Consider the following 25,607-nt stretch of genomic DNA (forward strand, 5'->3'; position numbering starts at 1 on the left):
GTGGAGAGGTTGAGATTGGTTTGTCAGCCTCAGTATTAGAATTCGCAGTGACCTGTTGATACTTCAGAACATTTTTGGTCTATGTTGCTTATGCATGTTGGAGTTTGTTTTATACAGTCAGTCTCTGCTCAAGAGGAGTTTTGTATTAAATGTATTTTTCCTAGCTCTGTTGTCTGTTCACATATTTTGTAGGCTGAATTACAGTATTGTTTTTAACTCATGAGGCAAGTCCTGTTTATTTATTCAGGTGTATGAGAAGGGAGAGAGGCTAATGGGAATGGGATGGCGAGTTCCTTTTGTGCAGCTAGCTTTTATGAGCTTTTGTTGGAAGGCATCTGTGTTTGTTATCATTTAATGCTGATTTGGTTTGCATTTGAAACACCTCAAGGAAGTGATAATGTGCATTTTCAATTGTATAATTTATATCTCTAATTAACAGAAGTACTGTTTGGAGTTTATGAATTATCTTCAGTCAATTCAGCTTTTCTGTATGCAATTTCTTACCTGTTCTGAATATGAAATTGTATGGGAAGTACTGAATGGAAGAATGATGGTGTATGATGAGTACTGGACTGACCTTTGTCTTTCCATCTGCTTTTTTTGCCTTAGGCCTTAATGGCATTTGCTTGTGAAGGTGTTTGGCAACAAATTCCAGAGTCAGTTCCAAAGAGTCAGCTTAAGAAACTTACTTCACGCATTAGGGTTTTTAGGCTAACTTTGTGCATGTTGATTAGTGTGATTCATAGTGAGTAAACTGCAACTAACAAAGGAATCATGGGAGCTTCTGAATGGCTTGTGAATAAATTTGAGACTCGGTTAGCTATAGAAAAGGTAAGAACTCTGATCTCTAATTGAGGAGCATTGGTATAAGTGGATGAAAATGGAGTATTAGGGGTTTGGTTTTGTTTTTTTAACATGAGCAATGCCTTTTTTTCTTCCCTTAAAGAAACAAAAACATTGTAAAGTATTTGTTAAATCAAGGAGCTGACGTCAATCTTCGTGCCAAAAATGGATACACAGCTTTTGACCTGATAATGCTGCTGAATGATCCAGGTATGTTATTTCAAAGAGCACTGAGGAAATGTACAACATAAACAGATAAACATCCTTTCCAATCTAGAAAATACATTAAAGTTGCTAGGAAGTGTATTTCGAGGTCCAAGCTGGATACTGCCTGAAAATGGTGGGTTTTGAGTTAATTGGTTAGACAAGTGTATACATCTATGGGATAACAGATTTTGTGCATTCCTCTTTTGTTTGTTTTTGAAGATGCTTCAAACTGTGTCATTTGTATCACCAGAACCAGTTCAGTCGCATTTGACAGCGGTGGCCCAGGTATTCTGTAGTGTTATTAGCACAGATATGAACTGGAGCTAGAAGTTTCCACTCTGAACAGCAGTAAAGGGGCAGGATAAAGAGAGTGCAATGAGAACAAAGCTAGTGAACTCCTGGCTGAACCTCCCAACTAGGTCTGTAAAGGCTGAAAGTAAATCACACTTCAGGGTTCAGTTTTGGTTTTTTTTTTTTTAATGGGAATGCTTTAGAAAAGGGCAGCATGTTTTGGGGAGACTTCAATGAAACACATTTAGTGTTTGTTGTAATATAATTTGTTATTGTTAACCTTGCCTGGTATCTGAATTGCTTTTGTCTGAAGCCAGCACTACTGCTGATGGAATTAGTTTGTTTTCTCTGTATTTACTCATTACGGTGTTTTTGGTCACTAGCAGATACCTTTCCTTTATCAAAAGTAGATGACTAATAGTATGCAATTTTAGAAAATAAATACAGTGAATTGTTTTATAACTAGCTTCTTGTAGGACAGAGTGGTTTGTCTTGTTACCTGTGTGTGTATATATATATATATATGTCAGTTTTATCTGCCCTCCTGAAAGTCTTTCCTGACCTCTGTATGAAATACAGATTTACAGATTTTTTTGCTTTCCTGTCCTGTTCTCACGCACATTCTTTTTTCTTCCTCTTCCTTCTTTTTTTTTCTACCTTTTTTGTCCACCTTGTTTCTTGCCTTGTCTTTTCAATCCCTTCATTGTCCAGGCTGAACATCTCCTTTCTCTTTGGGATTTAATTTCAAGCTTCTTTTCTGCAACCTACACTTGAAGAAAGAACATTCATTTTTCTCTACTGTCTTCTGTGTCAGGTGAGGAAAGGCAGCATCACAGCTTCTGCAAACTGCAAGAGAAGGCAGTTCACTTGGTCACACATGACTGATTCTGACAGAATAGCATGCTTATTTATATTGATAAATACCTTTTAGAGCAGTGATGGTAAGACACTAGCCCACTGTGTGGGAAGAAGGTATAGGAAACAGGTCAGGAAAAAAGGTTTTGGGGATTCATCTGCTTTTGCATTTGAGAGCTAAATCAATTACTCCCTTACAGGATTTATAGGGGAAGTGTCAGCATATCAGTCATAATTTGGGAAAGCAAAACAGACTAAAGGTTTTCTTAATTTGTTTTATTTTAGACACAGAGCTTGTACGGTTACTGGCATCAGCATGCATGCAAGTAGACAAAGACAAGAGTAAGCTGAACAATAGATCGTCTTTGCCTTGTTCCAGAAGTAGGCAATCCTTAAATGTCCCAATGTTGCCAGATGACAAAGGAGGTCTAAAGGTAAATATATTCAGTCTTAGATAACCAACACATTATTTCCTGTAATGTTTGAAGCAGAGAAAGTCATTGCTAAGTGCTTTGGATCTAGTATGTAACTGGGATATTTTTTGGGGGTGTGTTCCGAATTCCTCATTGACAGTGCTTCCTGGTTTTATGAAACGTAGCATGTGTTCAGCTAGCTTTCTTTTTGTCAGATGGCAAGGCAAAAGGAAGACTTTTAAGGAAGAGTTTGCACTGAAGCATTTCAGTGCCTAGAAATAGACCTCATAATTAAGTAGTAGAAGGTACTAAGGATCAATTGATAATTGCAAACCACTTTAATGTTGCTTTTGTAGTTTATCTTAAAAACTCCCTGACAGATCTATCACTGCTGTAAGGATTATTTAATTGTACGTTTCTTTTCCTCTTTTTTTCTTTTAGTTGGAACTAAATTGTTGTGTCTTCTTATCAATCTAGTCCTGGTGGAGCAGGATGTCCAATCGATTCCGCAAGCTGAAGTTGACTCAGACATTACGCCATGGATTTCCTTCCAATCAGTTTGCACCTTTTCCTGATGAGCCTGAACCATCATTAAATTCCACCATAAAAGCAGTTTCAAAGGGTGATACGGACACCTCTGCAAACCTTGATGCTGCTACAGCTTGGATCACAAATAACAAAGCTAGCGGTAAAGCCAGAGTTGTCTTGTGGGAAGTGAGCTCTTGTGGCATACTCAAGATGATACTATTTCTAATTTACTGATTTAGTTTTTATTTGGCTTAATATAACTGAAAAGACACATAATGTATTTTTAGTATATAAACAGAGAGGTGTTTGTATTCCTGACTGTTGATCATGCTGAACGCTGAGTGCAGCATCATTTAAGCAGGAAAATGCTACTATTTTTATATTAGTGTCCTGTAGCAAGCACCATTAAATTGAATAGTAGAAACAGGTCACTCAAAAGTATTTGATATCTTTGATAAACTAATTTATGTAATGAAAACCAATTTATTTAAAGAAACAAAAAAATAATTCTGAGAAGAGGTATTGGAAAAGCCCAAATCATAAAGCACATCTATTGAAATTGTACAGCTCTCCGTGCAAACCCCCTCCCAGTTTCTGATGTGAATTAGACTATTGGCTTAACTTGAATTTAGGTACATGGCAGTGTCACTGGAAAACTTGGTTCTGTGTGCTTTCTGAGGGGGTAAAGCTGTTGAATATTTGAAAATAGTAAGCTCTTCTTGAGGACAAAAGTAGGAGCGTGTAAATAATAAAAGCTTATTTATATATTTTTCAGGTGTAAACACTGCAAAAGGAGGAAAGGATGATGAATTACTGACAACCATGGTATGTCACAGTGTTCTTGGTGTGTTCAGACCAATTGAGAAGGTCATGCAGCTCCCCCCTCCCCCCCCTTTTTTTTTTTACCTCCTGTCCAACTCACTATTAGGAAGAGAGCTGTCATTTGTTCATAGTCACTAGACAGGAACTGACAGGCTGTGAATACATCAGTAGTTCTTAGACTAGAAGTACTACAAGTAGTATGGTATAGAAGCTGTTCACAAGTACTGACTTGTTTCAAGAGTTATCCATACCTTTGTATGATTAGCAATGAATTAGTAAATAGATGCCAGCAACTAATTAGTTGTTCCAAGCAGTATGCTGTGAGGAAAACATGGATGGAACATAGTATAACACGAAAATGAGAAATTATTAGTAGAGGCAACCATTAAATACTTAATTTGGAATATTGATTTGTATTATTCTGTTTCTTCATTTGTTGTGCTGTAGCTTTAAATTCCCCTACAGCTTGTTCCCTCAAGGTGTCATTACCTGGTTATCCTTTATGTTCTTTTTTTAAGAAGATTGAGAAATTTTTGATATGACTGACAAGACAGAACTCCAGGAAGCCAAATCAGTTGTTTTAGTTTTTTCTCTTTCTGGAGAACACATACAGCAGGAGCTGACAGTTGTCCACTGTTTCCAGATGTCCTGGGAATACAGAGAGGACTGCCTTGTTATTTCTTTGGAAATCAGTTGTTAACATTCCTGTTAAAAACAATTTGAATCAAGATTCAGTCCAATGAAGGAAGAGACGTTTTCTGCCACTTGATGAACTATATTCATTGTATTAAATGAATGAGCATACTGAGGTGCCAGAATGTCCATTGGATTCTCTTTCTTATTACGTGTTGTACATCTTCACAAATACTACTTTTATCTCTCATTTCCATTTTATTTTGTTTAAAAATGCATTTGTCTCCGTCTTTCTATTTAACTTACAATTTTGAAACTATATCATCAGCTTTCAGTAATCTTTCTTAAGAAGAGGCTCTTTTCTTTTTCCTGTTCTTTTTTTCCCTCTCCCAGCTGAGAAGTAGTGCTCCATTTACCAGGCTGCCCAGCGATAAACTGAAAGCAGTGATACCTCCTTTCTTACCACCCTCAAGTTTTGAGCTTTGGAATTCTGACCGAACACGACTCAGCAAAGAAGGCAAAGGTGAACAGATGAGAACTGCCTGGCCACAGAGAGCAATCAAGCATGATTTTAACAGCAGTGGGAACTCTGATGTAGTAAGTAAAACGTGTGCAAGTACTGTGTTACGTCCAGGCCATGCTGACTGGTGAGGCACATGGTGTTTCTGCCTAGAAATTACTTTAAATCTTGTGTCTCAGTAGTGGCTTGTCCTTTTAAGCTCAGCTGTTTAGGAAGAATACACACCTCTGTGGAAGGAACATAAATGGAACAATAGTTTTGTATGAAATAAAACAATTTCTTTGCCGTTAACCAGAAAAAAGTTGAGCCCTGATGAATTTGCTGCGAACTGCTAAAGGGGCTGGAGGTTCCATCTATATATTCTAGTTGCCAAAGTAGGTACAGTCATTGGAGTTTGGCAGAAACTGCTCTGATTTGGAGGAAGACTAGGGGCAGAAGAAAATAATGAAAGTTTCTCAGTTTTTAGGAATTAGGGGGAGGGAAGAAGTAAGAAGTATCAGTAAGACATAAATATACAGATCTAACATTCTGAAGGATTAGAAATAGATAGAATTGTAGGAATTAGTGATCACGTGGGTTTGAAGGTGTAGAGCCTTACAGTGCAAGTACTTTAAAAAGGGAAAAAAGTCTGAATAAATTATGATTTTTTGTAGAAGGTTTCTGTGATGTTTTTAGTGAAAATGCAAACCAAAAGGAAAATTAACTCAATTTGTATTGAGACAGGAAGCAGAACAACAAGGACAGCCTTTGCTTTCATAGTTAGTAGGAGAAAAGAAGTGCTTACTGCCCTGACATTATTTTACTAGTCCAGAACTGTATTTCACGTCAGTTCTAGAAATAGGACAATGAAGACATTTTAGGAGGATTTTTTTTTCTGTCTTCTTTTTTTAAGTGGAAGTTATCTTAATATGAGTAGAGGTGATTTAGGTGGAATGAGGTGGAATACTAGAAAGGAAGTGATATACCACAGGAAGGTAAGTGTTCATCATCCTAAAAAGGCTGATTGTAATAACGTAAGTGGATTATTGGCACCTGTACATAAAGTGAGGAGCAGGGTAATTAGGGGAGGACTAGTCACACATGGATCCTTCTGTGGGGAAAGAAGGGTTTTCCTATGGGAGTAGGGAGGAGAGAAACCTACTAAGTCAGAGTTTGAAGAACTGATTTGAGAAACAGGATAAGAAACCTGAAGAAGCTGAGCTGCAAGAGCCATATGTCACATGGTTGGCAGTGGCCAGTGGTCTAAAAGAAAAGAATTGAAGGAGGATGTGGATATGGCTAAGGATTTGGCTAGTGTATGGCAAGATCATTAGTGCCTTAGTTAACAATAGTCAATAAAATGGTACCTGTAGATGTTTAGATTGAAGGGCATATGAAAATGCAGTTGTTGGAGAGAAAGTTCATGTCACTTATTGCAGCGTAGTTAGTAAGAAACAGGGATATGATAGATGAGAAGTGGTAGCTGTTTTGTAAGATGGGAGAGACAAAACCGTGATTATGCAGGAAAGAAGTTTCACATATGGTCACTTTTTTACCACCCCACCCCACCCCCCGCTTGTAATATTGTGTGTATTATATCTCAGGTGCATTGTATATGCTTATTTTTTGTTGGCCAAAGGTTAAGGAGAGTTAATGCCTTTATTATGGTGTCATTTCGTTTGTGGAATATATATATATTCAGTGTATATATATTTACATAAATATATATTTAATATATATGTATATGTAAAGTAAGAGTGTTTCTGATACCCATTTTCTTCTTCAGGGGAAGTTTCAGAACTTAACAATAAGTAAAATAGCAGTTGAAGTTTTATCTTTGCTTTGCTTAAAGAAGAAAGATAAAAATTTTTTTCTTCTTATTTTGCAGACATCTGTTAGCAAAGGTACTAGACCAGTCAAATTACCAACATTTGCAAGAAGACCTGCATCTCCTTCAAATTCCAACAACTTCAACCATTCTCCTCATTCTTCTGGTGGATCCAATAACATTCCGGGAATTAACAGGCATGGAGGAGAACTGCATAACAGATCAGGTACCATGCTGCTTTTATTTTTAATAAGAAAGTAATTTCTAACTGGTTCAGCTAAAAAATTAGTGTTTGTGATGACAGTACTAAACCTTTTCTGAGAGCTCCTACTGCTGTATAAGCAAAACTTCTATAAACTTTGTTGGAACAGGAGTAGACTCCAGAGTAGGTTAGTCCTTGCCTCAGAAAAAACATGTTGATTTTATTGAGTCCACCCATGATGGTTTCAGGTGGACGCTTGTTCATTGCAACATATGTTTCATTGAGCTGTCTCTTACCTATGTTGCTTGCTTAAAAATAAAAATCTGTTTTCAATTAAAAACAAAGCAGCAAGCATTGTGGTCTGGCAGCTCTAAAGACAGTATAGTGAAGCAGCTCATGGAACCTATATCCAAGCCTATGAAAGTCAGTTCTGTGTGTGTATAGACAAGGCTGGCTTCTCTTTTCTGTGGCTGATTTTTTTGTTCCCTTTCATGAAAGGTGCTGAATAGGTCTGAACCTTAAGATTCTCTCCCTTCATCCAGTCAGTTTTTAAAAGAGAGTGGTAGAGAGACGTGAATTAAGAATTAACAAATATTTTTAAGTGATGATTTCCTTGACTCTGTTTTTATTTTGTTTTTTTCATAGGTGGCAGTGCAGATAACGTTTTGTCTCAGATTGCAGCCCAAAGAAGAAAAGCAGCAGGCTTACCTGAACAGAAACCCAACCAACAGCATAGTCCGGTCCAGTCAACTCCTTCATCCACTCTGTCTGATTTGCAGTGTGCTCAAATCGTTGGCAATGGACATGTTGTAAAGGTACAGAGAAATGTAAATTTTTGTACTTCCAAATTGTCTTAGTCATGGAGACATTGCACAGCCTAAAATGAATGAACACCTGTTACAGTAGTGGAAACTTCTCAACTCCACGAGACTTCCTTTTAATTAAAAGTCCACAAAAGGTCAACCCTGATAATAAACCATGATGTTTGCTTTATTATTAATTTTATTCTAATTTAAAAACAATAAATGTAATACTTGATCTTAGGGTAGATCTGCACTGTTATTTTGATTTCTACTCATTTCTTTCTATGGACCTGATTTGAGTCCCATGTTTTATATTAGTTATTCCTGCGCTTTACTCTAAAGTGGAACAGCTAGTTTCACTGCAAAGGCACAACCTGAGTGCAGAACGTGAGATAATTTGTACCAGGATCTGCTGATGACAACAGTATGTGTATATCTGGGCTGCCTCACAAGGTGTTATTTTTAAATGGTACGAACATTAAGTTGTCATTACCAAAGCCAGGTTTTGCTCCTAAGGGCAGGCCATGTTATTTGCTCTGACTTAACTACCAATTTCCTGGAATAGCTTTAACCTCATGACTTTCCCATTTTTGTGCGTGGATTTGGAACTTAACAACTGCTTCCTACAAAATTTTTAAGGATTAAGATTTTAAATCTTCAGAATCTGCAGAGACACGAGTTAGAAAGCAGCATCGGAACAGAAGATATGATACACTGTTGTAAAACGCATGGATTTTTTCACACAGGGAAACATTACATTTCAGAGAGCAAGAGAAAGAAAGCATATAATTTGGTGGTTTAGTTCTAATGTCTGGTATTCTGAAAATGTTAGAATACGTAACCAAGAGCAAAATTTCTCAACTTTTGGTTTGTGTAATCTCCAAACAGCTCGTTTTTCTTTGGTTTGTTTTCTTTGCACCTTTTAATAAGATTCTTGTTGAAGTTATGCCTGAAGAAACAAAAATGGCCAGAGTATAAAAATACTGCGTTTGCTGTCTTGTCCTGTGATGTCTTATATGGCAACAGCAAGTAATATATATATTTAATCAGTAAATATCAATAATAATGAAATCGCAAAGTTGTTCATGCTTCAGTTGAAATTTCTGGAAGACAAAAATCAGAAAAAGAAAAGCATGCAACTATCAATGCCAAAACAGTTTCCACGAATAGTCAATTTGTCTCTCATCTATCAGTCCTGATTTTGAAGGAGCTACTGGTTGCTTTTCAAAGATGAGAATGGGAGCTAAAATTTATAACTCCGCTGGACCCCCAAAAGCGATGGACTCATACTGATTCATTGGCACATGATAATCTTTCCTCCTTTTCTGTCCCACATAACTGCTCCCTGGGTTATAAATGATCTGTCTCTTGCCTGTAGACAAAGCCACTTCATTGTCCTCTTCCCTCATTGAAGTCTCCTTTTTCTTTAAGAGTTGGTCTGACCAATGTATTTCTAATTAAAACCTGAGTAGTTTCTCTCAGCTTGTTTTTATCTTTGAAATAATTTCGGAAGAGTTGCTTGAGTGCCTGGAAAAATCTTACTTTTCTCCACTGTATTAGTTGGCCTAGTAAGAGATAACACCTGTGACTGTGAGCTTTGGGCTGCAGATCTTGGGGCCTGTTGTTACAACAGTGCTGCCACTAAGAAGTTTTAAGTACTATTTTCTCACTCATAGTGGAAGACATTAGGGAATAAAGAAGTAATGAAGTACAGTGCCCTGCAGATCATCTTCTGGGAAGGCAGTTCATCATACTGTTGAAAAGATTTTCACATAAAAATGATGCCAGTATGTTGGAAAGGCAACAGATCTTTCAGTGCCCTTTGCTTAGATGTCTAGGTGAATTTCAGTGTATCCACCAATAATTAGTGTGGATCTTGCTATAGATGTTTATGTATCACACATCTGAGGTGATTTTTGGGAGATCAGTGTCTGTTGGGAGTACACAATCACATATGGATCCACATTGGCTGCTAAAGCTTGAACAACCTACTTTGTTGTTGTAATCAACAACATAAATGCTAAAAATTTAAGAACTGTATCCCTTGTGGAAATGCTTGTGCCCTTCCCTTGGGATCATGCTGTCTAATCTTGGAAATAGCTGATGTAAAAATGCAGCGATGTTACACTGATGAATTTTGCAAAAGTTATCTGTGAGGGGTGGGATTATACAAGCCTTAAAGAAAGCAAAAGGAAAACTGAATAACAATTTACAGGGTGATGTAATTTAAATAAATGCGGACATTGTGCTAGAGAGGGAAGACCATTCTGAAACACAAATGTCCAATAACAGAATACAGGGAAATTTGGGGCAGAAAACTGAAATGAGTTCACGATGCTTTCCAGAGACCTCTCAAATTTGTATCATGCTACGTTACTTCTATTCAGTCCGTTGCAGGGCTAAGGAGGTGGTACGTTCTGGCATAGGATAGAGAGTGGAAGAATGTTGCCACTCAGATCAGTCTTTATCATTTTAATCTGCATATCTTTCATTAGAAAGAGAAGTTCCATTTATGCCATAGCACAGAAGCAAAGTAGTAGAGAGGCAGCAACCCCTGTCATTCTCCTTTCTTGCCCTGTTATCCAGCTCAATTTTTCTTCTTATGTTTTTCTGGTAGCAGCTGGACTGACAAAAGGTATTTAAAGTTAAACTCTGAATTCAGGAATCCAGGAAAAGATCACCTAAGATGACTTCTTAGATCATATAATGCAAACATTGAAATGTGTGAAGTGATAAGTATATTGAGGAATTTAGGAGATAAGAGATACATTAACTTTTTTAGAAAAGACTCGTTTACATACATACATTTTCTTACTCCTCTTTCTAATTCATCTGTTTTCCCGTTTTCCATGCCTCCAAATGTATTAGTTGCAAAATATTTAATAAATTTTGAATAATTTAACTCCTGTTACATAATAACAAGTTTAACTGTTGACTGGAAACTTTCATGCCAGTGCAGCAGGGGTTTTAATTGTACCCAAAACTTCTGGTAGCATGAAGTGCTACTTTAAATTAGAATTTGATACACTTTGAACTGCTTTAATTGAGGCTTCATTTATTTAATTAAATCTCTGAATAAAAAAGATCTGTTTTCAGACTCAAAAGTAATTTCACCTTTTATAAAAAGAATAATTGTAGTGCTTGTATATAGCATTGCTTTATAAGAAATAATTTTCTTATTCCGAAATTACAGCCTTGAGAAATGTCTTTTTCTTGATGAATTTGAAGGGACAGACTGTCACCTGGGGTAAATCAGTATGGCTCCAATTATTTCACTATGAATCAAGCAGAAGCTTGTAGTGGTGACTGCGTGCTTTGCAGAGATGGTATGCAACTTAAGTAATACTGAAGCATTATATATAGATAAATACTTTTTTTTAAAACTGAAATTATTGTATCATTAACTACAGCAAAAAATGGAGATGAACAAAAGACCTCCATCTGGGACTTCATCTACGTCTAAAAGCACATCTCCAACTCTCACACCTTCCCCATCGCCCTCCCAGTCTCCTAAGGTTCACAACACAGAGTCCTTGCTCTTTTCTTCTCACAGACAGGCCAAGAGCAATGATTCCAGCAGTGGTACTATTACAGAAGACGGTGAGTAGGTCACTGTAATTATAGGAGATTAATCAGTCAAGAGCACAGAGTGTTTAAACTGTACTGGATTAGTGTGTATCTGCATGAAAGTGAAAGCTTGTCTTTCTTTCTAGAAAAAATATTTCAGTGTTTCTTACTGAGAGATTGGCATTCCTGTAGTAACTGGCTGTTTTGCTGTGATCCCTTTCATTTAGAGGGAGGTCAGTCATCTCAAAGCAAGCATAGAACATGTATGTAGACCGCTCTTATGTGGCCTCCTTCCTTTCCTTTCTGTCTTAAATTCTGCTTTTCACCCTTCGCTGAGAGTAGAAAATACACTTTTTCCAGATTGAAAATGTTTGTATGTTTGTTTGTTTTTTTGTAATAAATGTACTGAAGCACATCATTACAGAAATACAGTTTTGATTCATAGCAAGTCATAGCTACATGCAATTGATTTTTAAGAGCTGTATCGCATATATTTTTTAGAATTGCAAAAACAGTCTTATTTTGACCATAATTTTAACTTTAGGTTATAAGAAAGGATAATAATGTTATTCCTCTTCTAATAAGGTTATACCTTTTAAATCAAACTTTTGGGTCTAAATTAGAGCACTTTATTTAAAAAAGTCATTTTACTGCATTGGAAACTGGTTATCAGTTCTTTATTTTCTACTGTAAACATCTCAAAAAAAGTGAAAAAACCCCATGACTCAGAATCTTTTAAATAAGAGATGGAGGTACTTTTTATGTGGTTTCTGCAAGATGCACTTTGTACTATTTTTGTTTTTTTTGAAGTGTCCGTATTGATTTTGTTTTGTTTTCATTTGTGCTGACTTTGTCCATTGACACTGTACTTCCATTCAACACTAAAGAGGGCTGGTACTTGACCTGTTCTCTGTCCTCTTATGGCTTAGCTGTAACACACTTTACTGACTGCTGGAGAAAATCCTTTTGCATTTTAGTTAGTGCCGTTTTATAGTAACGGCTTGATAACATATTTTCATATTTTGATGAGTTGTTTGTTTAGAAATAAAAGGCAAGAGAACTTACTGTTGGATAACAAGACTAATTCCCCAACCTATTAGCTGTTCTAATGTTACCTGGTAAAGCCAGACTGTGACTGCACCATGTGCCATGATACAGTGAGTTTCCTCTGTAGCAGACAGCTAGATTGTCAGAAGCCTAAGTAGTTCTGCGTTCTTTGTGCTTGTAAGCTTTTGTACTTAAGTGGTCATTTACTTCCAAGGCCTTCTCTTACTGTGATTTGATTCATCAACAACAGTACAAATGCTCATAGGCCCAGCAGTAATCAGAAGAGTAAGTGATGTTAACTTTTCTTTTTCTTCCAAGTAAGTTTAAATTGAATTAGAAAATTATTTGCATTGAATATTACTGTGAAGGAACAGTAGGCAGCAGGGCTCAGAAGTGTGAATGGTTTCTTTTAAGGCAACCACTTGGTGGACCATCAACAACAGCTTGTCCCTATTTTGAGAACCAGTGATGTAGAGAATCATGAAAGACGAAACCATGTGCGAGTAAAAGGAGGAGGCTCTGAAAACTTGGAGAAAGGTAATCTTACCTTATTACTACAGAGTAGTACAAAAGACGTGCTAAATAGAAGTAATGTGGCAGAAGTCATAAGAGCTGTGAGAACCCTTGCTTTCTCCAGGGATATAGGTAAGAGGCAAGATACAAGTAGAGCAAAAGAAAGACTTAGTGAAAAAGCAAAGGGAAAACAATATGTTATGCATGAGTTGTAAAACTGAAAGGTTTCAGGTTTTGTTTAAACTTAAACATATAAGGCAGGAACTGAAAGAGGAAAAGAGGAAAACATGAAAGGTCTACAGCTGAAAGCGTTGTTTCTGTGTGTGAAAAGTGATAGATGTTACAGTTGTTTATGACAGCAAGGCTCTGGGTTCAGACCCTGAAAGTTTCTTCCCGTATCACAACCTGTAATTTAAGCACATTAGTGTGATGAAAAATGAGAACTCTAATTAACGACCTAGAAGAAAAAAAGGGTAATAATGTATCTAAGGGCTTCTGAGGAAACTTGCGTTTTCTTTCTGTAAGATGATATTTTTCATCAAACTGCATGGTAAAGTTCTCGTGCTATGTTTTTGAAGCTGGTTACCTTTTGCCATGGATTAACCTGAATTAGGGTACTACAGCATCTAGCCTGAAACCATGCCAACCTTCACATACCATGTTAATCATACCAATTTAATTGTCCTAGAGGTAAAAGCCCCAAACCCTACCAGAAAATAAGGCTCAACTAGAATTTTTCACTTCAGTTTTCTGTGGGCTCTTCTGTGTAAAGGAGGCTTCCAGAATAGTGCATAGAAAAGTGTGTCCGTCTCAAGATATTTTGATGTCTTTTGAGAAGCTTAGGGTGAGGTTCTCTTTCACATTTCTACTGATGATGGAAAAAAAGGGTCAGTCAGAAGACAAGTGAAATAAAAGCAAAGTATATTTGGGAATGGTATAGTGATGTCTTTACAAAGAAAATTAATTTATATCGGGAATATTAAATACAGTTTGGTTGTGTAATATAATCATTCATATTCTTCACTTTGACTTTGACTCCTTAGTTTAACTGACCACTTTGGTACTTCTGGGGAAAAAAAATTAGTCTCTTGTGACAGCAAAGCAATAAAAATAAACAAATTCTTAGTTGAGAGAGGTAGGGTGTAGTAAAGAGGTGATGGTGGGTTATTCTAAAACTGCGCTTAACTTTTCTAACTGGCTCATCACATTTTAAATGTGTGGGAAGAGTCATTATCAGGTCCTCAAACTTTTAATTTCATGAGACTTTGAGAGGAATCCCAGTATCCAGTGCTGTTAGCCTTGGAGGGTAAGCTTATGAAACTTTGAATTCTGCTCAGGTTTTATCTTAGCTCAGCTATCTGTGTTCAAGATGCCTGGATGTCGGGCACTTACGGAAGGGAGGTTCAGATATACCCTTGTATCAGTGTTTTGAATGAGCAGCTGGGTGGTTCCTTGCCTCTACACTTTGCCTTACTGGATCATGACAGGGAAATACACCATTCAGTTCATTGCCTCCTTGAAGAGTTTTGCTGTCTAACCTGCACGCTCTGGGGCAGCCATCTGGGGCTGAGCACCTGCATTATAGGCATTGAAGTGCCTAAATTGTCCTTAGTGGTTTGGGTTTTTTAAGATCCTTTTAATGAGGAAGAAAGGGCAATACAACAGAAAGATTTTATCCTAGCAAGGTAAGATTACATAGAATTATAGCATGTGGAAATAGGTGAGAACACAATGAGCAAGCCAGTGTTGTAATTTCTGATGCAGAGTAAATGTGATTGGGTTTTTCTTACCATATTTTATAGTGTGGAATGTATGTTTTAATATATATTTTTGGCAGTTAACTAAAATAAAGTTAACTAAAAATGACTAAAATTTCCCCTGATCCATGGGGATGTGTGTGTGTGTTTTCTTCTCTATTATTACAGATGAGCTGACTGGCATCCTTAAAAAATTGTCCCTTGAGAAATATCAACCTATTTTCGAGGAACAAGAGGTATGTCTTTTAAAAACATTTATCCTTTTACTGTTTTAGAAGAAGTAGGGTGTGACACACATTGCATCAGATTTGTGGTCCAGAATAAAGTTTTACAACCATTTTTGGTTGCAGAGAGGATGTTGAAACATGGACCAAACAGTATTTGTCGCATTCTCCAGGGTACTGCAAGTATCAGTGCTTTGTACACTGAACCTACAATTTTAATATAGCTAGTTTCCCCCTCTGTTTTTACACTCTGCTTTTTATTTGTATTTCTAAATCCAATGTGGCTGAACAGTTTATAGGACATACTGTATCATCCCTGGAATCACAGCTGGAGCTTCATTTGCAGATGGAGAAAGCAGGGTGTGAGTCACCGAGATAGCTCCTTTCTCTTCTTTATCCACTGTGAATAAGCAACAGGAGAAATTGGGGAACCTAAGCATCGTTGTAGATGAGGCCTGTGACAGTGACTTGCCTGTAGGATGCAATGAAAGGAAACGTTGCTGAAAATAAGTAAAATTAAATACAATGTTTAAGTTGTTACCAGGTATGAGTAATAATTGTGTATTTGTTTGACTAAGGACAGAGGGAGTGAATGGACATGCAATAAATTCACAGTGCTGCAGAGTTCAGGGTTCAGCACATGAGCACAGATTATTTAGCTGCATCACAATACACTGGGCTTGTTATTGTTCCCCTACATGACAGGCAAGGGAGCATCAAGGTAGAAATTAACATGCTCTGTGTGTGAAGGTTGTATGTATATAAAAAGTTTTAGATGTTTGTTCTTAGCACAGCTTTATGGATGTGTTGATATAGTAAGAACTGATATATGAACAAACCCTAGGTTTTCCTCAGGAGACACTGGAACACTACACAAAATATTCTGAAATGCCAAAAGTACTTGTGGGGGAGTGGGGGGGAGCGCAGCACGGAGTGGTGAAAAGTGAGAAATCTTAGGCTTGTTCATCTAGCTGCTACTGTAAGTAGAGGAATTTTTGTGGAGAGGATATGTTTTGAATTGATAGAGCTTTTCTGAAGAAGAATCTAAAATCTATTAATATTTCAAATATGCTATGATAATTAATTGAATTTAAAACCTGACAATAGAATGGTAAAGTGGATACAATTTGGTGCTGCTAATTCATTCAAAAATTTTGTGTGCACAATATTTACAGTAAGTCTGTACAATTAAAAAACACCAAACCACTTTTAACCTGTTACAGTGAATATTTTGCCTAGGTAAATTTGTCTTGTCTTGTTTTTTGGTTTGTTTTTTTTTTTTTTTTATGTGCAGGTGGATATGGAAGCCTTTCTTACACTTACTGATGGTGATCTGAAAGAGCTAGGTATTAAAACTGATGGATCAAGGCAGCAAATTTTGGCAGCTATTTCTGAACTGAATGCAGGAAAGGTACATTTTGAAGTACTGTACTTAGTAAATTAATTCAAGGTTTGCTTATATTGTTAATTCAACATACATTTCAAAATTCAGTTGCAGATGTTAGTTGGAAAAGCCAAATGAATGTTTCCCAAACAAAATTTTCAATGTATTTGTTTAGTGAAAAATATCTTCCTGTGTGGTACTCCCTGTTCTTTCATTAACTCTTTCCTAGTTCAGGGACCGTACAGTTCTTTTACAAAGTATTGGAAATTTTATCAGAAACTACTGGTAACATAAACACTGGCAATACTGCAGTTACTGAATATTGATTTCAGCGATGCTAAAAAGAATCATCTGGCTTCTATAGCCCAGCTAGAGGATATAATGTAAAAGGAAAGGCCTCCTCTGTTTTGCCTAACAGTTCTTCATTTCTCTGCAATTAAGTAAATAGCACTTCTCTCATTCCTTACACTTTCATTGTCTTTTTATTTTATATTGACATAAATTTGCTAATAATGGCATACAGTAAGCAGTGTTCCTGTCAGAGGGATTGTAGACTGGAGCATCTCTTTAATTAGGCCTGCTGACACCTTTCAGCTGCTTTTTCAGTTTTGAGGTCCATTCTCTCTCTAATAATGGAAGCTTGGATAAATAAAACATAATTTCCCCAAGTTAAGATCAGCAGCAGCAAATGATGTTAGCAGCAAGGCTAAAAATTAGGGGAGGTGGATACGCTCCATGCTGTAAAGCTGTGAAGAAAATAATGAAAATGTTTCTATTGCTGTCTGGTAGTTTCAGGAAAAGATTACTAAAAGGTTTTCTGCGTATTTGAAAGGTAAGGATTTGTTACTATTCCTAATAGTACACTATGACTGGGCATAGACACGCATATTTACACATTCTTTTTTTGAATTCTTAATAAATTCATTTTTTAAACACAAATTTAAAAATACTGTCTTTTAATTTATTGTGCTTTTACAGGGACGAGAGAGACAGATTTTACAAGAAACTATACACAACTTCCACTCTTCCTTTGAAAGTAGTGTTAGTAACACACGACCTCCAGGTCATTCCCAGTGTAAGTAGCACCTGAAATTAATTGAAAAAATGTTTGAATACTTTAAAAGTAATACTGGCTAGAAGACAGAATGTGACAAATAAGCTGGTTAACTGCTTTCTGGGTTAATGGTTGTAGTAATCTGGGCAATGTTTGTGTCTTTTGCTGAGACTGTAGAGAAGATTTCAAGGTAACAAGGTAGAGATATCTGTAAGAGTTCTGTACACACTTCAGTACTACCTGAGATACGCATAAGATTTTTTGTTATGCATTACTAAACACAGAAAACGGGTGTAAGTATAGCAAACTATAGTATAGAGTACTGGTTTTAGTGTGTATATATAGCAGCGAGAGGTGCTTTTCTGTATCATACATCATTTACTTTTGCATGCTCATTATAGGATACAATTTTCTTGAGTGTGATCAAGTAGATTAAGTATATTCAAGGTTTACAGTTTAGTATACTGGCTTAGATAGCTGTGTTTATTGTGTATTTATCTATCTATGCATTTAATTATTTTGTATAGGTAGTATTTTTATATGGTTGTCTATGGTCAGTTTCTTTGGAATACATCTGTTCTAGCCACCAGTGTTAACTGCTAGCCATTGCTGGAGGAAATGCTTTTCAAAGTATACTATCTATAACCAAAATGTACAGAAAGGTGTTGCTGACCTGTAACAAATTAATACATTTACTATAGTCACCCCTAGATATAAAAGTTGCAAATCTCTGTCCTGCCAGCCCCCGGAGCCGAAAGCAGATATGCATCTGTTACTCAAGGTTAAGGAATAGGGCAAAACATATTCATGTGTGTATTTCTGGATCCAAGTTTTAAGAGGAACATGAAAGCCATTGAATCGCCTCAAGAAATTCACCATGTTAAAGTGCCTCTTACTCTCCTTCAGTTGCTTATTTTGCTGCTTGCATCCACTCACAAAATCCTTTCATTTGTGTAGTGATTATGTTAAATAATATTTCAGCTATTATATGCTTTAGGAGGCCTTAACAATGGCAAGTCCTAGCTGTTTCAATCTCAGTCAGCTGAATATCTCTAGATACGTGAAAGCAGGTGCTATCTGTAGTCCTACTACTGTCTTGGGGAAAACTGGATGTTGCTGGGTTGGTTAGTTGGTGTGGGATATTTCCTGTATTCTGTGTAGTGTGCTTGGTTGAAAGCCGCTATCAGGTGTCACTGTATGCATTGTGCAGCTTACTTCCCATTCTCAGAGTAATCAGTATGTGTAGAAACTTCTGGATGTCTTTTGATAACATCCCCAACTTGAAGAGCCTCTTCTGTAGGTACTGCTAGGTGAGCAGAAGCTGCTATTTGGGATTTGATAACATGGTGCAGTGAACTGGAATTACTCAAGAACTGAAGCAGCATACGGATGTAACGTGACTCCAAGCAACTTGCTTAGACTAACGGCTGAACTTAAAGTGTCTTTAAGACTGCAGAGGACAGTAATGGTGGCACAGATTTGGGGAGAACATCCTTTGGTAAGAATGGAGGCAACAGTTGCTCCTGCTGACCAGTTGACAAGATGCTTCAAAGAGGTTGCCATCAGAGATGTAGCTTTTCAGTTTTTGTGTGTGAGAGCTCCCTGAAATAAATTTGGCTGTGAAACAGCAACAGAAGCACTAACTGAGAAGGAAGAGGAAGAGAACATGTAGGTAAAAGAAGTTTCTACACCAGGTAAGCTGCTTTTTATTGTAAAAAGTAGCAGTGGGACCCTTATGCAGTCTCTAGAACTTGAAGTAATTTCCAGGAATATGTAGTATTTTAGAATGTAAGAGCAGCTGTACCAAGTCAGATCCAAGGTCCGTGCAGTTGTGTTCAGCTTTTTCATCCAGTCTCATTTGACAATGGTGTGAAGAGCTCCTTGCTTTCATTTGCTGTGAACTTGCCATGTCCTGACTCTTTTGCTTCATCCTGCTGGATCAGAAGATACAGTGGACAGTTGTGCCCTCTTCACTGCCTCCATGCCACTGGTGATTTTACAGATATCTGTGATACTCGTCTTCATTCATATTTTTTCCAGATGGAAGACTTACCGGCTGCTTCATCATTCCTTATACCATAGTTTTTCTGACCCCTTTTCTACTGTATTTTTTCTGACTTGTAGATAGCAGCCTAGAATACGATATTCAAGAGGTAGGCATACTGTAGATTTACACATGACAGTGGTGTTTGTTTTTTAGTTGTGTTCTTTACTTCAAGTTCACTTGCCCTTTCCTAGTTATTTCTAGTCCTCTGCTTTTTTGGCTATAACGAGTCTGAATTCATATTAATTGGAACTACTTATAACCCAGCTCATCTGTTGAGTCTGAGCTCAGAGCCTGTCGTTTTAGATAACCACTCATACATCATTTTACCCATATGCCTGCCTTCATATTTATCTTCATCAGATTTTGTCTGTCATCTTATTGTTTGGGCACTGATGTCTCATGAAGTCCTTTTGCCAGTCATCTGTTTGCCTTTCTTTTTATTTACATGGATAACATAGGAAAGTTTGTCACTTCAGTCTATATGCCCTTTCAAAATCGCATACTGAGTCCTCATGCAGATCCCTGTGAAATGCTAGTGGTGAATTTCTCTGCTATGAAAAAAATCACTGTTTACTCCCACCTTACATTCTGTGCCTTCCTAACTGATTATTTATCCACACAAGAAATTTTCTTTTTACCCTGTTGGTTCCTTATTGTCTTAAGACCCAACCTTGGACCTTGTGAAATGCCTTGCAAAAATCCAGGCATCAGGTGGACCTCTTTTATCTACAAGACTCTTGTCACCTTCAAGGAATTCCAGTAGGTTGGTGAGGCAAGACACTTCAAATCCCTATTTGATTGTTTTCCACAAAATTTCAGATTCTGTGGTATAGTTTATGCTAATCTGCCTGGTACTACTGGCCATCTCACTGGTCTTGTTTCCCTGGATCTCCTCTTGAACCATTAAAAAAACCTAGCATCATTGTTACAATTTCTCAGTTATGTGGCAATTTAAAGAAGAATCTGTGCTCTGTACTCAGCAGTTCAACTGCCTAATCCGTGTGTTCCTCTAGAACATCTGGTTTAGCAATTTGTTACTGTTTGCTTTGTGTATTCATAACCTTTTTTACCAATACTTCAGGTTAAGATACCTTGGACTCCCACATAAAGAAGGCTTCTGAAATGGGAACCTTCCCAAGCTTTTCCATGGTGAATACAATCAGTTTTTCTGATGTGAATTTACTTTTCTAGCTTGTTACAGTCTAATCATTGATTGGCATCATGGTATCTCTTAACTCCTGTGATGTGTTTGAAAAGTAATATCTGAAATTTTTGTGCTGTATGCATAGTCTACTACCACTGGTTTCTCTACAGCTCTCCCTAGGAGCCTGTGTGGATACCATTAGCAAGAAAGCCAGTTCATGCTTTTAGAAAGCTAGATGTAGCTCACAGGATTATAGAAACATCCTGCTCTTCCAGCTGTGTCAGTATCACTGTTTTCACACCTATTGCTGTGATTTCCTCAATATTTTGAGTCATTTTAAAAGCTCAGTGGCTAAAATGGAGTGGCTGCCAGCGTACCTCTGCTTTTATGAGGTTTCCAGCCTACAGGGATGTAAAGAAGATAACGAAATACAATCCGGATATATCCAAAGACTCAGAAACAACAAAGCAGGGGAAAAGAAGTTAAATCCTCACTTTCTGGAAATGTGGCTTGTAATTGTGGGAGGTCTGTAAGCTGACTATCATCACCAAGCCTGCGAATGTCTACAGCTTCTAGACACTCCAATGCCCACTTAGCTTCAGATCGCCCGAAAATGCCCCAGTCTACACTGCCCATGCTCAGTCCCTCCCCTGCTGCCACTGGGTCAGGAGCTGTTGCTGCTCGTCAAAGCTGGTATGAGATGGCAGGCAACAGAAATAGAAAACCATCTAGATGAGCGTTCCTAGAATGGAAAAGAGATCTGCAGTGATTATTTACATTTACACTTCTAAGGAATGCAGTTGAAGGAAAACAGGAGGCAGAAAAAATAAAAAGCAAGGCCATCAGAAGTAGAGGATTGATGTTACAACTAATTTCACACAAAAGGCTTGTTTAAGGAAGATACTACATTTTTCTTGATTTTTTTTTTTTGGCAGTTCGTAATCAATTGCTGGCTTGTATCCTGAGCTAGCTTCTGGTTCAGCATCTCCTGCTGAGGTCATTGCTTTTGAACTCACTGAGATACTCACTACAGGAACTTGTAGAAAAGTTGCTGAGTATTTGTTGGGTTTTGGCAGATGAGCTGTTTCAATTATAATAAAGCTCACTGTCGGGATAAAGATTCCTTTGTACATCAGTTGCTGTGTCATCCCTGGGGCTGGGAGTGAGATGATTCTGCTTTGTGGAAAAAATAACAGGCTTTGACATAACATTTATTTTCTGGCAGAAGGATGCTGAGACTGCTTCCTCCCCAGCCCATGCCACTGATACTAGGTCAGGCTTTGGGAGCTCCATAGTCCAGTCCTTGCCTGAACTGCGTAAGGCAGATGACTGCCCTAGCTACTGTATAAGTAATCCAGTGGTTACTGGACCTGTAAGCCATTGGATTCAGGGGCACCATAGTTCTTGTCCCTGTTCTGAACAGGCAAACAGTACTGGCGTGGAGAGTGTTGCTTCCATCTTTTCTTTTGATGGAAAATAATCAGTGACCTTCAGAAAATTCTTCCAAAATTAATTCATTCCAAGAGTGAATGTTATGTGTGTTTTTTGACATTTTGGTAGTTTTCAAGGGGAAAAAATACTGCTTGGAAAATTGCCAATGCATGCTAATCACTCTGTCCTTGGTAAGAGAAACTACTAGGAAGATACTACTTCTTTATAACCCATTGAACTGTGTCAGACAAACCCAGAATTAGCTTGCTGCTTCACCATTTGAATTTAGAGCAGATGACCAGCCGATGAAGGCATGAGGCAAGATGACTGCTCTGAGGAACAAAACGCTCCTCCTTTGTCTGGATTCCAACTTCAATGTGGCAGCATGAATTCCTGATTTCTGAGGAAACTGGATTTAGGAAATCATATCACCACAGGAAATGTTTATGTCTGTAGTTTGAGGTGAACTTTTTTGCTTACATGATTCTGCTAAAAAAGAAAATCAAGACTTTTTTGAATGCCTGATTGGCAGGGCTAAATGTTTAGGGGTTTGTTTTGGAGGGGGTGGGGGGAGGGCAATATGCATGCAGTCATCAAGTGGATAATTAATGGATGGAACAGATCTGGCAGTGGTCTGCAGGTTAATTGAAAGAACTGACACCAAAGGAGAGAGAGCTGTATCTCAACAAAGACTTGCCAAATCGGAAATGAAAAGCTGAAAAAAGTTCATGTGGATTCTATGAAACTCGGGGGGGGGGGGGGGGGGGGGGGGGGAAGGGAGCAAACCAACTGAAATGATTTCTTCCCTAAGAGTAAAAGTAAAATCCCATGTGCTAGTTATAATACATATGTAAGGAAGTGTTACGGTTTAGATCTGTGATTAAAACATGGAAACAGTTCATGGCGTTCCCTTGCCGAAGTCTGGGGCTTGTAACAGAATTTCCCTTTTCTACAAAAATTACATGAAAAATAGTCTGAAGGACACAATCTTTTTCTCCTAGGGCATTTCTTTTAACCTCATTATGAGAAAAAAGCTAAGAAAGATTTGTTGGAAGTAAAGCTAACTGGCAGTTAGCTTAGTTTACCTTCTAATATCAAGTTCATTAAAACGCTTAAAAGAAAATGATGAGCTTCATCAATTGCTATAGACATCCAGCTGCTCTTCCCCACCTAAACATAACACTTCTCTTAGGTGGGAAGAAAAGAGAACACCCCAACATCTGGCAGTGGTGCTGAACAAAGAAAGGATTTAGATACCAAAATAATACACTGAATATTTTCCAGGTACAAGTGAAATGAAGAGTAACTATGCTTATGATGAAAAAAGAAAATTATGCCATTCAATCTTTGCAGAAATTGCGGTCTTCCAGTTTTGCTTTATGTATGATATTATATTGCATATTATTACAGACTTACACGTGCCTATGTAGATATTTTAAAATATGGGACAATAAAGTGGAAGAGTGGGGAGTCGTTTATATATTTACTTTACACTTTGGGATTCAGATAATAGCAAATGGAAGTTATCCAAAGAAGGGAGTTACAAAGTTTCAGAAGTAAAAATAGGAGCAAAACCAATACAGACTTGTAAATAAAAATCATACAGAATTCAGGTAGTCACTTGCTGGAAAGGTACACATTGAGAAGGGAGAGATACTAGAAAGATTTGTGGCAGTAGATGGCCTTTTCACACGTGACTTTGACTTTTCATACTTTCTGCATACAGAGAAGGGCTTAAGATGAGAAAAATGAATTGCAGAGTTAAATTGTTGGAGTCCGGTATAATGATGATATTGGGAAATGTGGGCCTGTTTCTGTTAGTTGTGGAATTACTTCTTTAAAGCTGTGAGTCTTGCTGGTTGCTGTTTTTCAGATTTTTTTTTTTTTTCTTTTACAGCACATGGCTGCTCTATAAAACCACAAGAAGCTCTTTCTCCTAAAAGGTAGCTACTGGAAAAAAGTGGGGTGTTTTTCTTATGGTGAACTGAGTAAATAGGAGTGTACAAATGAAAATTTGAGAAGTTATTCCCAACTACACCTGTATAGGACTTTCTGCAGTAGTGTGCTTAGAATTTGAATCCTACAAAGAATCAAGGAAAATAATAAAGAGATTGTTTTTGTAGTTCAACCTAAGTGTTGAATTGTTCAAGGTGTCAGTGGTCTGGATTTGAGAAGAACAAAGTCAAAAGAGCATGAAGAAAGAATGACTATATAAGAAGATTCATGTTTTCATTCTGCTCTTGCCTATAGATGAAGAACCCATAGGAGGCCTACATGGGCACAGTAAAGAACAACAGAAGCATGGAAGAAGGCATGAAAACCACCACAAATTACGAGAGCTTCTACATGGAGAAATCTATAAATGGAATATGCTTCTGTTGACTAGATACAGATAAAGGAGTCCAAATTGAAAGTGTAATGCAGGGGTCCTCAAACTGTTTAACCAGGGGGCCAGCGCGCGGATGCAGTGGCAGGCAGCCATCTGCGGCTGCTTGGTTTCCCCCCCCAACTCCTGGCCAGGGGGGGTCTGTAAATACCGAGGGCTGGATTGAGGACCCTGGGGGGCCGTATCCAGCCCATGGGCCGCAGTTTGAGAACCCCTGGTGTAATGGTTTAATGAGAAGGAATATAAAGGAAAAGTAATGTTGCATTCTTCATTAACCAAAATACACTATCTATTCAGTATTAAGAGGTTACAACAGCAGTAAAAGTAAATATGAAACACCTATTTGTAAAAATAGCACTTTATTTAAGGAAATGCATAATCTGTCACCAATATTTAAACAGAAATAGTGTTAAAATATTTTATATTGCTGATTGTTTTGAGAATAAAACCATTTAACTGATACTGGCTGGATTTTTTTGAATGGTAACACTAGCAAATCCTTAAAGTACATTATTATAACTTGATTTTTGAAAATAATTTTGAAATACTATAACTCATAGTTACAGTAATTATGAGTGGGAATAATTACTACTTACTAAATAAGATTTTTGTTGAGCAAATAAAATACAAGTCATCAGAAACCTCTGATGACACAAACGCTTAACTTTACCACTGGTTGAATTCAGTGTGAGTCCAGGAGTACTGATGCTGGTAAAGTCAAGAAGATCTTGGAACTCCAGTGCAGAGGAATCTCCAGTAATTACTTCTGTACAGAATTAAAGCTTTTACATTTTTCCACCCTCCTTGCTCTACTTAGCGAAAATAAGTATAGAAGTGGGTGTAGTGTAGGCAGAGATAACAGCACCAGTGAAAGTGGTGATGGCCCTGCTGTCCCTCAGGTGTGCCTCGGTGTATTAGCTGGTAATGTGATGGCTTTATTGGTTTGGCCATCCGTGGTACTGCTGCAGGTTGCTGACAGCACACAGCAGAGCAGCTGAGCTGCACCAGGTCCTGCATGCAGCTGTGCCATATCAGAGCAGACCTTGAACACAGGTAGATAAATCCCCAGGAGGAAGAGGAGAAGAGGTTGCAAGGGGCTCTTGCAGAAAAAAAGAGGGTTTTTGCTTGC

At 37.6% G+C, this 25,607-nt stretch overlaps 1 protein-coding gene across 7 annotated transcripts in view; it reads left to right on the top strand.

Moving 5' to 3' along the window:
* ANKS6 (ankyrin repeat and sterile alpha motif domain containing 6) overlaps positions 1–24,940 on the top strand; it is a 38,984-nt gene extending 14,044 nt beyond the window's left edge. The window contains exons 5-20 of one of the 7 annotated variants that reach the window (XR_005103205.1): positions 947–1,053; positions 2,482–2,630; positions 3,087–3,297; positions 3,913–3,962; positions 4,986–5,189; positions 6,980–7,145; positions 7,767–7,936; positions 11,335–11,524; positions 12,953–13,075; positions 14,977–15,044; positions 16,327–16,443; positions 17,395–17,491; positions 20,181–20,280; positions 20,599–20,666; positions 23,990–24,035; positions 24,343–24,940. Coding sequence is in view for 6 of the 7 variants with exons in the window: in XM_037380516.1 (XP_037236413.1) it covers positions 947–1,053; positions 2,482–2,630; positions 3,087–3,297; positions 3,913–3,962; positions 4,986–5,189; positions 6,980–7,145; positions 7,767–7,936; positions 11,335–11,524; positions 12,953–13,075; positions 14,977–15,044; positions 16,327–16,443; positions 17,395–17,491; positions 20,181–20,350 (1,822 nt within the window). In the remaining variant the exon portion in view is untranslated. The other 6 variants (XM_037380517.1, XM_037380518.1, XM_037380519.1 and 3 more) reach the window with 6 other exon arrangements.
* The last annotated feature ends 667 nt before the right edge of the window (positions 24,941–25,607 follow it).

The sequence above is a fragment of the Falco rusticolus genome, chromosome 3 (assembly GCF_015220075.1).
Source record: "Falco rusticolus isolate bFalRus1 chromosome 3, bFalRus1.pri, whole genome shotgun sequence".
Taxonomy (NCBI): Eukaryota; Metazoa; Chordata; class Aves; order Falconiformes; family Falconidae; genus Falco; species Falco rusticolus.